This window comes from Pseudopipra pipra, chromosome Z, assembly GCF_036250125.1.
Source record: "Pseudopipra pipra isolate bDixPip1 chromosome Z, bDixPip1.hap1, whole genome shotgun sequence".
NCBI classification, from domain to species: Eukaryota; Metazoa; Chordata; class Aves; order Passeriformes; family Pipridae; genus Pseudopipra; species Pseudopipra pipra.
The window spans coordinates 55,620,246-55,637,067 of NC_087581.1; the positions used below are offsets into that span (position 1 = coordinate 55,620,246).

General features: G+C 41.4%; 2 protein-coding genes across 11 annotated transcripts in view; both read left to right on the top strand.

Annotated features, from left to right (window-relative positions):
- Positions 1 to 2,483, top strand: part of LVRN (laeverin) — a 37,698-nt gene extending 35,215 nt beyond the window's left edge. Inside the window, exons 19-21 of one of the 5 annotated variants that reach the window (XR_010426953.1) lie at positions 903 to 978; positions 1,335 to 1,497; positions 1,667 to 1,755. Coding sequence is in view for 4 of the 5 variants with exons in the window: in XM_064642847.1 (XP_064498917.1) it covers positions 903 to 978; positions 2,199 to 2,435 (313 nt within the window). In the remaining variant the exon portion in view is untranslated. Of the gene's footprint in view, positions 1 to 902; positions 979 to 1,334; positions 1,634 to 1,666; positions 1,910 to 2,121 lie in introns of those variants that run through there. The other 4 variants (XM_064642847.1, XM_064642850.1, XM_064642848.1 and 1 more) reach the window with 4 other exon arrangements.
- A 1,662-nt stretch (positions 2,484 to 4,145) lies between these two features.
- On the top strand, positions 4,146 to 12,252 carry ARL14EPL (ADP ribosylation factor like GTPase 14 effector protein like). Of its 6 annotated transcripts, none has more exons than XM_064642858.1 (6): positions 4,146 to 4,218; positions 6,473 to 6,529; positions 8,926 to 9,088; positions 9,953 to 10,072; positions 11,471 to 11,610; positions 11,957 to 12,252. In XM_064642858.1, exons 4-6 carry the CDS (start codon positions 9,962 to 9,964, stop codon positions 12,177 to 12,179), a joined length of 474 nt encoding a protein of 157 aa, XP_064498928.1. In that variant the 5' UTR covers positions 4,146 to 4,218; positions 6,473 to 6,529; positions 8,926 to 9,088; positions 9,953 to 9,961; the 3' UTR covers positions 12,180 to 12,252. The 6 variants fall into 6 exon arrangements, with proteins under 6 accessions (XP_064498928.1, XP_064498930.1, XP_064498927.1 ...); XM_064642857.1 differs by lacking the exon at positions 4,146 to 4,218 and adding an exon at positions 4,231 to 4,262; XM_064642855.1 differs by lacking the exon at positions 4,146 to 4,218 and adding an exon at positions 4,276 to 4,396.
- Positions 12,253 to 16,822: the final 4,570 nt, after the last annotated feature.

Here is a 16,822-nt window from a genome sequence, read left to right on the forward strand (position 1 = left end):
TGATGGAATAAGATCATAACCTCTTTTCCAAAGAAAGTAGGGATAGATGGGGGATTACAGCATGCAGGTCTGCAAGCACTGGTAGGACAAACTACAATATTATTCCCTGACTTAATAATATTCCCTATAATAATATTCCCTAATCCACCTCCAGCCTACCTGCACCGCTGCAGGTAAACTGGAGGTGAGGTTGGGCTACCTGTCTTGAGCAAAGCAAGTATTCTGATGTCTGTTTGAAGACTCCCTCTCTCCTTGGCACTGGTGAAAAGCAGTAGGGCTGTGACAGAGTACATTCCACCTGCTTGATGGCAGAGGAGGTCATTGGGATCCATTAGTGGCAGCACAACCAAAACCAGCCATTTTGTACATTCAAATATGTGACTTTATTGCTAACACTAGAAAAGGCAAGCTGTAGCAGATTTGCATCATACCAACAAAGCTTTTCTGTATTGATGAAAAATTTGCTGGGAAATTGACCCACTATTTTCAAACTAAAAGAAAAGTGTGAGTGTTTATTTATACACCATCCTCAGATACCAATAGAAACACAAACTCGTTAGAATCAGTACTGCTTAGCCTTTCTAGCTCAGTTTGGCTGTGTGGGTTCACAAAGATTATCTGTTTTGGGCAAAGAATTCATGTCACCAAAGTAAAAATACCAGCTCTTACTGGGAAATGGAAATGAAGGATAATTATTGTGCTTCATCCTGCTCAAATGTCTAAATTGAATGTTAATGGTATTTCTTTAAAAGGGAAAAAGAGTACACAATTACAAAGTTCAGCTTAGTTGGTATTTGCAACATAGTGAATAATCACTAACTAGTGTAAGTATTTTCAAATGAGATGAAATTTAGTATATTTACTAGCATGCTGTTTGAAGGACCTTTATCTCAATTTTACAGATATGGGCAGGAATTGTTGCATGATGTATTAAAAGTCATGGGAAGATTTGTCAATACAGATCTACAGATCCAAGAGGTAAACCAGAGAAGCTTTATTGCCAGTTTTAACTTTATTACCAGTTTGTAAATACAGGTTTTTACATCTCTTGTTTTTTAAAGAAATCATAAGACATAATTTTGATGTGTTCCAAACCTTCAGGTTTGGAGCTGAGTCCCAATACATTCTATCAAAACTGTCTCATTTTTCTCTATAAAATCTATCTGTAGAGATAACCTTTGCCATGATGTCTACAGAAAATGTACCAAAGTTGGGCTGCTGGCACATTAGGTTGTCATACTGGCATCTGTTTAATTTCTCATATTGTTTGTTCACCGTTCCCCCCCTATATTTCTTCACTATTTTTCAGTGCTCTCTTTTCTTTTGCTTATTAGACTGATGGGAAAGATTTCTTGTTCTGTGAATGTAAAACAGGCAGCACAAGAGGATTCTGCTACCCAACTAGTTCCTAGACAGTGTGGTACCACCAGTACCAGTGAAGTTGGCTACATTTGAAAGGATTTTTAGAGGAACAGCAAAAGGGCACATTCTTGATATGTAAGGAGCTTTCCAACCTTAGTGTAAAACAGTAAGCTTGCCCCATCCCCTCTTTAGTCTCTGTCATCTCCTTCTTTTCTTGCACTTCTGTCTAAAGTATCTGCCAGGCACTCAGTTGCTTGCTGCAAGTGAAGTTATGTGAACTAAGCTCATGCATTTATTTCTTCAGTTGCAAGTTTTTTATAATGCTACGCTGGAAGAGGACGAGAGAGAGGCTACTACTCTGCTACTGGAATCTACAAAATCTGAAAATATTGAAAGGAAAAAATTACTAATCAAAGTTGCCAGCTGGTTAGAGAAAAATGCAGATGATTGACTTGGAAAACAATTTCCAGTATATTTTAGAGTGTGATTCAGTATCATCTTAGTATTCATTTTAAGCTGTAATTAAAGATAAAGCACATTTTTATGAGTCCCGTGGTTGTTTTCTCATCTGAAAAGTCAGGCTAAAATAATTCACATAGAAAAGAAAGATTCAGCAAAAGAAAGCATAAACATATTTGCATATTATATCTAAATTAATTTCCTACTGGATGAGATTTAGTAGGGATGCATTGCTAATGATGATCTAATGTACAGATACAGTTCTAAATCCTTCATTTTTTCTCAATATCCAAATGAAAGGTGTGGTACAAGTTGGTGGCAAAAACACATGAGGAAGATGGAAAAGGTTATATTCCGTATTTCTGCTGAGCACACAGGTTTGGAGAGTGGCAACTGGGAAATGCAGCAAGGGAAGGAGAGGTGCATGGGAGGAATCCAGGACAAGCTGGGAAAGCTACTTTATTGCAAAAAGAGTTGGAATGAAAGGAAGTTCATTGAAAATGAGTATGAGGACATGGATGGGACTCCAGGAAATGAACTTTAATAGTACCTATGAGGTCTGTGCTATGGGAGGTAATTGTGAAGATGCGCATGTACAGGACAATTTCCAGTGAAAAAAGCTGTGTCATTGATAGACAGGATGCATCCAGTAGGCCCTGGGGTGGGGGGGAAATACATTTGATGAAAAAAGACCAGCTTTTTGCCTTAAGTCCTGCTCTCTGCCTTGAGAGTGTGGAAGTCAAAAGTTACACTTGTTCTTCCTTTACTGCATCCATGTATGACAGGGCAGCATACTTTGGAGCTGGCAACAATGCATGCCAAGCAGTTCCCAGTAGAAACAGAGACTTAGAGCTGTTTAAGACAAGGTTCAAGGGTACCAGTCGACTTCTCTGCACCTCCTGGCATAGTTGCCCTGCTGCCCCATTCTGCCTGCATCTCCTTTCAATCCTGGCACCCCAAGAAGCCTCCCAGGCAGATGAGGAGAAAGCAGCTAGTTGTGGGGCTTAGGTGGCCAAAGTGCAAGCCCCATGTCTCCTGGCTGCATGATGGCATGCATGGATGAGGTGGGTGGAGCAGCCTTTTGCTTCTTTCAGGGTTGTTCCAAATCCCAGAAGGGTCAGTATGAGGTAGGCAAAAGGAATGGGGACTAAAATGCCATAAAATGAACAGAGATGTGGCCTTGCCACATTTCTGCTTTGCAGTGACTCACAAAATACAAAAAATGCTGTCATCTCTGCATCCCCTGGCCCAAAGGTGCAGGGGGTCCTCTGGAGCCAGGTGCAATGGATGGATCCAACCCCTTGGCCAAACTAATGGTAGTTTGGTTCAGGCTCCAAAGGCAGGAAAGGTGTAGACCATGACTTGGCTGTCTGTGAAATACCCATCCTGATGCTCTCCCACTCCTGAACAGGATGCAGGGAGAAAATGAGGTGAAATAGCTCATGTATGGAGACAAAAGGCAGGGAGATAACTTACCGATTACCATCAGGGGCATGTCGTGGTTTGGAAATGGTACTCCCCAATTTAGTACTCCCACTGAGACTCTCCAAGCCATGCGCCACTTACTCATTCCCTGTTCTCCCTCGCCTTCCCACTGCAGTTGGCTGGTGAGGAGAGCTGGAGGCACAAAAAGGTGAGATAAAAACAATTTACTGGAAACAGCAGTGAGATAAAAATACCAAACAGTAACAGCAGCAATACTAACGACAGGGGGTACAAGAAAGAGGTGAAAAGACACTGGATTGCTCCCTCTGCCTTGCTACACTAACTCAGAAAGGACTTTCTTTTCCGTTGTCCCCCTTGTGAGGTGGTATAAAATAACATCGGGGTCCTGGCCATGCCAGGGGTCCTGGCTACTGCAAAAATTACCTTGTTAATGGCTGGAACCAGGCCTATTAAAATAGATGTCTAGTATTTCTGGCCTATTAAAACAGACTTCGATAGTAAGAAACAAAACCAAAAATTAAAACATCGCCATTCCCCACACATTCCCTTTTTCCCAGGCTCATCTTCATTCCCAACTCTTCCACTTCCTCCTGTGGAGCAGCCCAGCGAGAAGAAGGAACGGGGGCTGGGGTCAGTCCACAACCACTCCTCGCTCGCACTCCGTCCCGCTCCTCACGCTGTTTTCCTGCTCCAGGGTCCCTGCTCCAGGCCGCAGTTCCTCCAACGAACACCATCCACCTGCTCGGCCCCGCGAGCCCCCGCCGCGGTCACTCGCCTCGGGCTCGCACCGTTGTTCCTCCCTTAGCCGTTTCCCCCTCGCGCCCCTGCCCGCCCGGCCGTTTTGCCGTTTCCCAAGCGGGTTTTCCCCGGGGCGCCGCCGGCTCGGCTGACGGCTCGGGCCGCGCAGAGCGGAGAGTACGCCAAGAGGGAGCGCTGGGGCCGCTCCACAACGTGCGGGGAACACCGGGGAAAGCCGGGAAGGAGCGGCGAGGCAGGCGAGTGCGGGCCGAGCGTGCGCGAGCCGAGAGCGCCAGCGGCCCCCCGCGGCCGGGACGGAGCAGGGAAGGGCGGGGATCCCGCCCGCGGACCGCCCTGGTCCCGGTGGCAGCAGCGCTGTGGGGTGAGGGAGGTAGGAACGTGCTTCTGCTGCCCAGGCAGCTCTGTGGACACGGGCCATGGGGGTGATAAAACCGCAGCTCTGCTGTGGGCTCAGCCACACGGCGCGGGTCGGTGGGAGCGGCTGCGTTTGCCTGAGGGAGACACGGAGCCAGGCGAGGCACGGGGGGGTCTCTCCTCAGCTGGAGTGCCCGGCCGGGCAAGGAGCATTAACAGTGTTCTCTGGAGAAGGGGGATTTTTTCTGCCCCTTGTGCCTCACACAAGCCTTTCACACCCTCCTCTCCTCGGCATCTCGGCTACTGAAATCACCTCCCGCTCTTCGTGTGCTTTTTCCCGTCTGTTCCGCCCCTTGCCCACGCCCCGCAGGGACTGTTGCTGATTTGAAAGAAAAACAAAGGAAGAGACAAGAGGCAGAAATACCTGATAAACTCAATTGTTTGGAAAAAATGAGGATGAGATGAGAAGGGGGCAAATTAGCTATCAAATTGTGAGGATCACCAGCTGTGGCCTCACGCTGTGTCAACACTGTAACCACGAAATCATAGAACTCCAAGGAACTGTTTCCCAATGCGACAATAACATCACAGGTTAATTTTTTACACCGAAAAATGTGGTGTTTTTCTCTTCAGCTGCCCCATTTTTCTGGCTGCAGGAAGCTCAACAGAAATTCGACACATCTGCTCCCCCCTTTTCCCATCTCCCTTCCCAACAGTAGGGATATTTGTATTATATCTACCCATGTGAATTCACAGTCACGCGCTCATGGTGGGGAAGACTTGTCCCTGTAGGAACCCCACCAGCAGAATCAAGCTCTCTAAATGTCACCTAAGATTTTAATCCTTGTACATGTAGCCTAACGCCCACCCAGTAAAAGCTACTTTGAGCTGATTGAAGGCTGTGTGTTATCATGTATGCCATGATAAACAAATATAACTCATGCACAAACAATTCAGGAAAAGGTCAGATACACATGTGTACTTAGTAAAATGGAAGAAAATATTAAGCATAAGATAGTTTAATTGTAACGTGTGTACTGATAGAGTTAATTCCTGTTTTCTCCCTCATGTAGAATATGAAGAAATCAGAACCTTGGAAAAATATATGACAGTAAAAGCGGTTGTAGGATTTTTGGTTTTGGCTTGTTATTGTATGAGTACCTTGGAGATTGTGATTTTTTTTTTCTCTTGAGGGATTTCTGTTTATTTTTCACAGCAAAAAAATACCCAACAAACTGTGGAACAAAATGAAGGAGTGTTTAGTAGCATTTATATCACCTAACTAAGTTCTGTTGCTAGAATGCTACATCAGCTTTTGGTTTTAAAAGTTCTTGAAGGGAAAGAAAATAGTATTGTAAATAATAAATCTCTTGCCCTCGGACTGAGTTGTGAAATACCTCAGAGAATCGGTGGATACGGCTGATGAAGACAAAAAGACACGCTGGACTATTTGTCTAAGCCACAACAGGAGAGTTTATATGACTTGAAAATTTTAGGTGCTTATTAGGATTAAGGTGTGTTCTAGAGAAGCATAATGAGAGCCATTAGTGATTGTACGATGCTGAAAATTGGCATCTAGAGGGATCAGGAGGAGACTGAGTTGTCTGCACTAATGCAACAAATAAACCTGAAAGGCAGCAAGCTGAACCATGAGGTTGCATGTCACTTTAGTTATCGGGGAGTATGTTTATATATTGACTTTTGGAAACAGTGAATAGAATCCAGAACATTTTGTCAAGAATGGTAAAACATTTCTTTACTTCATCCATGTTCTAAATATCTCTTTTTAAAAAAAAAACCTTAAAATGAAAAAAATGCAGTGGTTTATTACAGGTTTTTTGTTTACTTAGCTCTAAGGGGGAAAAAAGGCACTAAGAAATACATTTGCTCTGTTTTTCACAGATGCAAATGAGAAATGAGGACTCATTCCAGTTTATAGAATTTCTCTGTTTCCATTCTTTGTGCTAAGTACTATTTTAATCCCATAATTAATGAGACAGAAAGTGTGAGGTCCGATAAGACAGTTACCTGGTATTGTCTTCAGCCTTCTTCTCTGGGGAGCTCTAGTTTGATTATTTGTCTTCTGTTTCAGTCACTCTGGGACTGATTGTGCAGCAGTAAGTCTACACTGTGCCATCCCCTCTCCTTGGTAAGTACAATTCAAAATTATGGAGAACCTCCTATCTCTCATGTTGGCTGCTCTGAACTGAATATACACCCTTCAGAACTGCATATTTTCAGAAGGTAAGTCTGGCAGGTCTCTTCTGCCTCTTGCATGACAATCAGAAGATGCAAATGATGTTATAATTAACTCTTACACTTCAGCTACAGGATCCTTCACAGATACAGCAGAAAGTCTCTGGGTTTGAGAGGGAGAACTCAGGAGGATTTGTCTTATTTTACTGGGGGAGGGATGTATTTGCTCCTCTGGATCCTGTCACACAATAGGCCATTGCTCTGTCACCATGTTTGTCAGTTTTTAGGGAAACCAGCTGAGTTATAAGGGATGAGACCTATTTCTTCATCTAATCTGTGTTTCCTAGCTCACTTCAAGGCTGTCTTCTGAATGTACATGCACATTTGGGGCTTGAGAGAAGGCACAGACTAGATGGTAAATGGTCTTTCCACGTCTTTACAGCTTAGTTGATCCTAAGAAAGATTGATTTATTCCCATTCTTAATTCGAGTGGCACAAGATGGCCTATAGAAATTCCAAGATGTGTACTTGAATGTACCACAAACCTGAGTGCTGGTTCCTGAGCCCACAGATATCTCTGCAGAACTAGGCTGTGAGGAAGATGGGACTGCTGCAATAGGCCAGTTAAATCCATGTGGGAATAGGGAGATTAAAACCACAGGGACAGCATCTTATCTTGCACTGGTGAAGGTGATATCTCAGGTGGAACCTCTCCAATGGCACAAACAAATACAACTTGAAAAAAATGTGCATTCACTCTGGCAAGCCCTGCAGAGACACTAGCTTAAGGCTGCTGATATCAGGCAGCTTGAAGTGTCTAGTATGCAAGTCACCACATTTTAGATTTCCCAGAATATTCTGTGTTGGAAGGGATCCACTCGTCAGCTGAAATATTTAGCTGTGTAATCTGCAAGGATCATAAATAGAATATTAAATTCTTGAAAGAGCAGATACAGGAAAATATTTCTTATATGAGAATCACAAACAAATGCAGTTCCTTCCAAATCCCAACATCTTCTGAATCTGTTCTCTGAGCAGAAACATCTGTGTCATGGGTAAGACTCTTTTAATACAGAACAGATTCTGATTTTCTTCCTTCCTTAATCTGCTTTTAGCCTTGTCAGCTGTTTCAAGGCTCTGCTGAAATTGCCGGTTCTTAGCCATATGTTGTAGCCACAGTGGGATATTGAGCTGTGGATGATCACCTCCAAGAAGTACTTACTGTACACAAAAAGCATGGGAGAACACAGGTTTTGGTGGAGAAACAGTGCACTCGATGCTTGTCCTCAGAGTTGAAATTATTATGGAAGAGATGAGCGTCAAATGCATTGCCCCTGGATTATCAGTACAGTCAAACCAAAAGCAGTAGACAAAACCCCTCTGTTTCAGGACCAAGAATATTTTCCTTTGGATAATCAGGTTCTGCAAACGTGATAGTGGATGTCTGAGTCTCCCTCATTTCCCTATCCCCCTTCAGAACACACTACGGAAGGAAATTAGTCTGTGAGTCTCACTAATTTCTGAAATTTACACGCTTTCCTAGTCATATTCTACTTCATTTTTTTGGTATCATTCCTGTGATTAAAATTCAACTTTATATATTTACAGTGTATATGGAGACAGAAATGTGCTACATTCTTTGTGTAGGATATTTTTGCTGAGGTGCAAGGGTATTGGGAACACATATTTGGAACAAGACACTTGTTCTTTTTTGTCAGTATTTAAAATGAGGCCTCTGATTTTGGGTGTTTGGTTCCAGATAACTGCTAGAACCTGGTTGCCAAGGGAGTCAAACTTTTTACACAGCAGAGGACATGCAAGAATTCTGCCTGCTTACACTGGTACCTGGTGATGGCTGTTCTGCTCCTGAACCATGCATACTGTAATATAACAGGCATGGATGATGATCATGCGTACTCATAAAGTGCTTTAACAATGTATGGTTGGACATAAGAGGAGATGTAGGAAGCAAACCCTTACCAGGACTTCAACTTGGGTGCAAATGAAGAGCAATACTCACCTTCTCTGGAGTAGTGCCCTTCATTCTTGTTTCATTTATGGACCCCTAGCAAATTTCCAGTAGGAATGCAGCTCCTCCATACAGCAAATATTAACTGCCTGATAATAGATTTCCTTTTCTAATCCTGAAATGATACCCAAGTCCCAGGACTAAAAGTGATGTTATATTGTGAATGGTGCCACATCTGTCATTCTTCAGGCCACCGAAGAGGAAAAAGGGAAACCCTCTCCGAAACAGGCTGAGGGCTGTTCTTTTCACTTCTTAAAAAAAAATTCCCTCCTGTTACTACAAGGTCTCTCCTTCTCATTCCTATTCCCACTTCCTTGCAGGAAGTGGCTGCAACAGAAGAAACTTAGAGCTTGGACTCCTTTTTCTCTTAGAGAGGTTCTGGCCCTTTGACAGTGGTGAAATGAAGATCTTTGGGGCAGGGTTTGGACAGCAGTTCTGAAGTGCAGAGTAAACTGACAGAGACCACTGTGCTACCTTTCAGAGGTAATGGGAGAAACTGGGCAGCAACTGGGGAAGAGTTGGACGAACTCCAAAAATCTTAAATATTTCTGGTTGTGTTTGCGGTTAAAATCTGGGGCACCGTAACTGCATATATTGCATAAAAAGTTTTAACTATGTTCACAAGGTGGGTAAAAAGAAGTAGCTATCATCCATCCTGAACAGCTGCCACCACCATTTCTGTGTTGACAGCAGAGAGGTGATGGATGACATTTGCAGGACAGACTCACAGAACCCGTGGTCCTCCCTGGGTACTTTGTAAGCAGAGCGATGCACTTTTTTCTATTAAACCTACAAGTTACACATTTTGTTTCTTTTTTAAAAATTAGATGTTTCGCGAAACATCTAAATGAGATTTAAAAGCCAAGATTTAAAAGCTTACTTCTGGTCCGCTGGTTGAAATCTTCAGGGAGAAAACTGAATCCACCTGGAATCCTGGCTGCTATGGACGCGGCCCCGCAGTGTCACCTGCTGGTGAACGCAGGTACTGCGGGCCCCGCGGCATTCCCGCCGTGTGCTCCGTGTGGACACAGCTCCGCACCCCCCGGCAGAAACACAGGGCAACATCCCTTCGATTTCTGGGTCATTTAAACGCAAGGGTTTTCCGACATTTACTTAAGGAATTACGGAGTGGCTTGGGTGATACAGCTTTTGTATATGCTCGTTATATTATCATAGCACGGTTTTAAAATCAAGGCTGTTACTGAGCCACATTTTGTTCTGAATTTACTCTTGGTCAATAATCCATAAAAGCCTAGTATGGATATCACCTGCTTGTCTTAGAACCTTAAATTACAAGTCTGTGTATAGTATTGCATATGTCTAACACATATGTACGTATTTCACAAGGGTGGTCAAATGAGTGATCTTATGGAAGAAAACTGCAAAGAAAGCTATTCTTCCCAGGAAACACCTGCAGAAGAAAATGTCTCTTCTGCTGAGGCCTGCTCAACAGGACACAAAAAACTGGTATGACTTCTCCAGTACTATTTTATTATCAAGATAATTACCATTGCCTTCACTTTCTTCAATCGTTACAAAAATAAAAAGCTGGAGTCAAGAGGGAAATATCAGTAATAAAAACAGTGAAATAAATCAAGTTTGCAGTGCAGTGATTCAGAGGGCTAAGAGCACTTCTAAGCTCAAATGAAACTGTAAATAGGGAAATAGGAGAGTAATCTTAGAGGGAGGACAATCTCCATAGCTTATTATTTGTTTCCAACTTAGAATTGTGTAATTTATGGTCATGGAGAATGATGATGCTGAATATCTACCCTGGACTCCAAAGCATAACTGTCTGAACAATGTAGGTACATGAGATTGCTCTGTAGGTTTTCCAGGGGGTGCAGCTGAAGGTGCACAGCATCAACCACCTCAAAAACAAGTGCACTCAAGTGCACAGATATTCTAAATCACTGTGTCAGCAGATTGGACTGAACTGCCACTGCTTTCCACATGAGAAGCAATGAAAGTGCTCAGTTTTTTGTGGAAAATCACTGTGGACTCTGGAAGGAATGATACCTTCCAGGGCAGCTGAGAGGTGGCAAGGCAACTGCATTTACCTAAGAGGAGAAAAGATAAATTTGTATGTATTTTTGTGCCTTTACATAATGGCAAGCGTATGGTCAAAGTCTACAGTCATTTTCCAAGGGGAAATTGTTTCCTTAGACACAACTGTTAACATACATGGGCTAAGTGGAATAGTAATACATAGATATAATGTTTAACTTCCAAAAGTATTCAGCAGTTTTAGCTAATTTCAAGCATAAAGTCCATAAAATTGGCAGGAAAATGCTTCCTCCTATTTCTCAGAAAATTACGCTGTGGGGTTTTTTTGTTTGGTTGGGGGTTTTCTTGGGTTTTTTTGATTTGTTTTTTTCCTATACTTCCCACCTGTGCAAACGCTTCCTTACTGTCTTAGACATTTTCCTTGCCCCCACATTGTTTGAACAGAGATGATTTCGAGGCATCTGATGGAACAGCGAAGATAAGAATGAATCCATTTGAGATGCTTATAATCATAGTACTTGTTTTTACATTATAGATGAAGTTGAAGAACAAAAATATAAATCTGCCTCTCACAAGACAACTTGCAAACTCCATATCACTGTACCAGAGCCATGTATTCAGAGTCATGGTTGTTCCATCTCCTGTCAGGATGTACAGTTGGTAAAAGGAATACTCAATTAACAGTTAGACAAGCAAACATTTTAAACAATATGATCTTAGTTGCTTCCTTTTCCAACCTGTGTACGTTATCAAGAATATTAATTTTAATATTATTCAAAAGCCAGTGAAGACACTTGGCAGCTAATAAATATATTTTTCAGTTGTACTGATTACAAACTTTCTGGGTTTTTTTTATAGCAAAAACTTGAGAAACAATTAAAATGCTTAGCCTTTCAAAATCCAGGACCTCAGCTAGCTGACTTCAATCCTGAAACTAGGCAGCAGAAAAAGAAAGCATGCGTGTCACAGATGAAGAAAAATATTTTTTATGACTCCAAGTAAGATTGCTAATTTATTACATACTTTACTTTAAAAAAGGGCTAAAATGAAATTAATCAAAGCATTATTTTTTTGCAGAGAGATTTCTTATTACACATGAAACCTGTGTTGTGAATACCAGATTTTTCTGTGTGATTTAAGAGAATTTTTATATACCTCTTTGGCATTCTTCTTTTAATACTAATGGTGGTTGCAATTAGGATATAGTGCTGGTATTTCATTATGCTGTGAGTTTGTTAAAGAGTAAATACTTGTTCCTGTTCAGATATTGTCCACATTTTTTTGGTTTAGTCTCTGAATGTGTTGAAACTTTCTCTAAGAATCACTTTTTGTTCTTTCTCACAGATTTACAAAGAAGTATGACAAACATGGCAAGCTGCTTTGTAACGACATTGATTTGTGTGATTGCTTGGAAATGGACTGCCTGGGTTGCTTCTATCCTTGCCCCAAATGTAATTCAAACAAATGTGGACCAGAATGTCGCTCTAATAGAAAATGGGTTTATCATACAATTGAGACTGAAGATGGGAATGTGATAAGTGTGCTGCCATTTTTTGTCCCTGACTGATTCTGTTCTGTTAGTTTTTATGCCTGAGCAATGTTCTTTTTTTGTCACGTTTTATTAAAGTAAATCTTGGTTTCATGAATTGTCTCTACTCAAGTACCTGGCAGGGGTTCTTGTGCTTCTTTATTGCTGCCTACCTAGCAAACTTTATCCTTCCCCATCGAGTAAAAGTGTATGTTCCATTCTTCCTCATGTTTGTGAGCTCTGCTGAGGCACCTAGTCAGTCCTTTCTAAATCTTGATTTTCTAAAATTAAAGGTATCAGGACTGCTGTGGAAAGATAATTTTCTTAACCTGGGAAGATGAACCACATTACTTGTAATGAGGGGTTTTTTGCTGATTTCTCTACTTGTTCATTTACTCAGATGTGTGACACAGCTCTTTCTTTTGTGAAAATCAGTCTGAATGTCTTTTCCTTTTGATGCACTCATGCCTTGTATAGATGAGGCAGGAGTCATTTGAGGTATCACTGTTCTTTGAAACTTGGTCAGCATTTTCCATGCTCCTCTATATCTAAAGCAGAGGAGATTGGAAACAACTGTATTTCTTTCTTGCTGCCCAGGCTAAAAGACTGAAACCAACATATTCAGTCAGCACTTGTTTTTTTTTTTACAGCATTTGGCACATTAAGGCTTTACCAGTCAGTAATTATACAGCTAAACAGATTGTATATTTTTCCTTCTGGTCTCTTCAGTTCCAGGAGTTTCCTCTCCATGCAAGACATGACAGATTTCAAATAGCATGACTTACACCCAGTAGTCTTATGAGGTAGGTCTTTTCATTCATGATGGGTGCTCACACCCTTTTTGAGGAGTGAAAGTCCCTTTGGATCTTAAAGGGGAGAAGGCTGCAGATGGTTGCAAGTGATTTCCAGGAGCATGCTGCTAGAAGGGGAATCATTCCTTGGGCCTAGTCCTTCCTGTTCTTCAGGAGACCCTCCCAACTCTGAATGTGGCAACACTTTTCTGCCTTACAAGAGGCCATTCTCTGTGGATAAAAACGTCCTGCTCCAAGGCAACAACAACCACATGAAGGTTGGGGAAGAGTGCCTGGAAAGCTGCCTGGCAGGAAAGAACCTGGGGATGCTTGTTGACAGCCAGCTGAACACGAGCCAGCAGTGTTCCCAGGTGGCCAAGAAGGCTGAGGGCATTCTGGTTTGTACCAGCAGTAGTGTGTCCAACAGGACCAGGAAAATGACCATCTGCTTGTACTCAGCAGTGGTGAAACCACTCCTTGAATCCTGTGTCCAGTTTTGGGGCCCTTACTAAAAGAAAGACACTGAGATGCTGGAGCTTGTCCAGAGAAGGGCAACAGGTCTGGTGAAGGATCTGAAGCACAAGTCTGATGATGAGCAGCTGAGGGAGCTGGGGTTGTTTAGACTGGAGAAAAGAAGTCTCAGGGGAGACCTCATCACTCCCTACAATTACCTGAAAGGAGGTTGTAGCCAGGTGGGGGTCAACCTATTCTTCCAGGTAACAAGTGAGAGGACAAGAGGAAATGGTCTCAGGTTGCAGCAGGGGAGGTTTAGATTAGATAGTAGGAAAAATTTCTTCACTGAAAGTGTAGTCAGGCATTGAAATAGGCTGCCCAGGGAAGTGATGGAATCACCATCCCTGGAAGTATTCAAAAGGCATATGGATATGGCACTTGGGGACATACTTTAGTGGTGAATACAGTGGTGCTAACTTAAAAGTTGGAGTCGATGATCTTAGAGGTCTTTTCCAACCTAAACAATTCTATGATTCTGTGAAAACATCCTGTACAAAAAAAAAGGAAAAAAAAAGAAAAAAAAGAAATTCATAGGAATAATATTTTCTATGGTAGTTAAAACACTTGGTAATTGGATCTAATGGTATTCTCTCATACACCTCACTGGTCCCAAAGTATCCTTTGATTTCTGCCAGGAGTTCAGATAGCCCATATCATCTCTGAGGTAAAATACTTAAGGTAGGTGGAAATCCTGCCAATGAGTGGGGAGTTAGGGATTGGTTTCTTGTTCCAGATGTGCCATAGACTCATTCTTGACTTGATGGAACCAACAGCTCTTCAAGAAGATGCAGTGGATTTAAATCAACAGGAAGATGGCAGTATTCCTTTGACATAACCTCAAGATCTGAAATGGACAGGTTTGAATTAGTTTATCTTTCTTTCCACTTAAAGGCAAAAGCCTAAATAGTTTCTCATGTGGATTCCTGTGGTAAGGCTAGATATTACATTTTTTGAGTAATGTGGTTAAACCCAGATTGATGTAAATCTCATCACTGAATTAATTTGTGTTACTTTGTGGTTTTTAAAAGGGGTTGTGACTCAGTCATAGCCAAATGCAAAGTATAAGAGAACTCCATCACAAACACACTTAGTGCAACCTTCAAAATGGAGAACAAAATCCGAAAAAAACCAAAGGTGAGAGCCAAGATAAGCATAAAGAATTAAAAGGATCTTACAGAGGCAGTTCTTCTGTGGTTTGAAAATGACTGAGTTGTTGCAATGGTCCTGCTAACTTTTTCCTCAGTTCTAAATGATCAATTGACAGTGCACAAGTATAATCCCTACTAAGGCAGATGTAAATGGGGCAGAAAAAAACATGTTATACATATTTGTATGTGGATTGTGAAAGTCAGTAGTAGATACAAATAACAACACAGTGCTCATATCTGATAGTTTTTTAGGTAATTACATAATGCCACAGTGCACAACATTGTGGTTTTAAATAAAACCTCTTACGAGAAAAGACAGAGAACATTTCTTAGTCTCTTGTGAAACTAGTTATGCTCCAGATGACAACAGATTATCTTACACCTTATAAATCAGTCTAAACAGAATATGATTTTCCCTAGGGAATAAGTTTGCTTTAGAAAACTGTTTAAAATAGGGTGAATCAGATCAATTAACTGTTCTATAAGGTCTGTTAGTCCTTTTCTCTCTCCCCATTCTACCCCTCCCTAGACTATGCAAGCTAAACAGTTTGTGATGCTGTGAATTTACTTTGCCTGTCTTTTCCATGTTCAAGTGGCTGCTTTGCTCAGGCTACCAGTGATCTCTTTGTGGCTTAAGGAACGATGACAGTACAGATACATATTAAACTACTCCCTAGCTAAGATACTGTCACTAAGTCTCTTCCCTAAAAATTGATTAAGGGATTTGTTTAATGTGAATTCATTGTGTCTTCCACTGTATTTGCCTTGCTTACAATCATTGTTTATCTGGAAGGAGATATTCACCCTCTGCTTTATTAGATGTTATTACTACAAAGCAATCAATTTCATGGAAATGAATAGTGTGCTCCCACATTTTCTTATTTTTTTTTTTAATGTAGATAAAGATGGTTCTTCCCCTACTAGGCTCCTATGTGCTTGGGCATTGTCTTTTTAGAATCCTGTTGATTCCAAAGGCTGCACTGTGCATCTCCTGCTATTTACAAATTGAAAACTCAGAAAATCAAATAAGAGCTATGCACAGTATTTTGTTGTTTGCCTCCATTGCCCTGAGTCAGGCCTTGAGCCAGAATGTCTGTACTTTTCTACATCTGAAGCTGACACAGCTTTGAGGAAAAAAACGCAATACCTGTCTTTTGATATTGCACTGGATACTTACAGCTGCTTCTAAAACAATGGACAATTTAAAGGAAATACTAATAAAAGTATTAGCATGTGGCTCAGAAGAGGCAAAGGCAAGGGCCATTAAATAGTACAACTTTTAAGATGTGAAGGTTTGCTAAAGACTACAAACATCCAAGGCTTTATCAGATAAGTTAAGCATTGGGAGTTTTGAATAAGGTAGACCAAAGCTGTATTGGGGCACAAAGCTGACTAGCTAGCCAGCTGTAGCAAGGCCCCCACTCCCTTATCTACCTCTGTTTCTGTGTGAATAAATGGGAAAAATGATGCTGATTTTCTCTCGCTCAGTGTTTACAAATCCTTCATTAAATGTTCCACAATTAAAAATTGTATAACATAGTACTTCTGAAACACAGACTAGGAATACAATAGAACTGTAAAACAATAGGCAGAAAATGGAAATCTTTTTTCCCAAAGTTCCCAAATTTTATATGAAAAGTGTTATGGGATTCCTGTCCATATGGGACTTAATGTTAGGTAACTCCAGTAAACCACATGGTATTTAATTTACCTGCAGTGCTTTAAAAAAAACAAAGAATGATCAGTCATGGGAGAAGTCAGATCTGTGGTTCCAGAGATACAGTCATAGCCCAAAACCACTAAGCAGTTCCTCCTCGCTTAAAATGGACTTCTGCATATGGCAAGGTGCCATTCAATCCCCCTGCATTATTAAAGTGTTAAAAAAAAATACACTTTGAACTCTTTTCCAGCCAATTTTTGTGATCCTTTTAAACATTGCCTATTAGAGCACAACTGAACTTTCTCTATATCTGTCCATACCAGGGTAGAATACAGACTTGATTCACTTCAGGGGAAAAACCAAAAAAGATGGACTAAAGAAATATAGATTGACACTTTCTGAATAAATATTCAAATATCCTTAGACGCACATTTACACCAAATGCATTACAGTTGCTGCAGCTCTGTTGAGTTGGCGTGGCAGGATGGGTTGATGCAGGGAGAGCTTCGGCAAGGCTTTTGACAGTGTCTCCCATAACATCCTCGTAGGTAACCTCAGGAAATGTGGCTT

Bases quoted from the DNA above. Each gene is read 5' to 3' on its own strand.
- ARL14EPL (XM_064642858.1), top strand. From the start codon at position 9,962: ATGAGTGATCTTATGGAAGAAAACTGCAAAGAAAGCTATTCTTCCCAG. The intron at 10,073-11,470 runs GTATGACTTCTC...TTTTTTTTATAG, and splicing joins CAACAGGACACAAAAAACTG to CAAAAACTTGAGAAACAATT. The intron at 11,611-11,956 runs GTAAGATTGCTA...TCTTTCTCACAG, and splicing joins AATATTTTTTATGACTCCAA to ATTTACAAAGAAGTATGACA.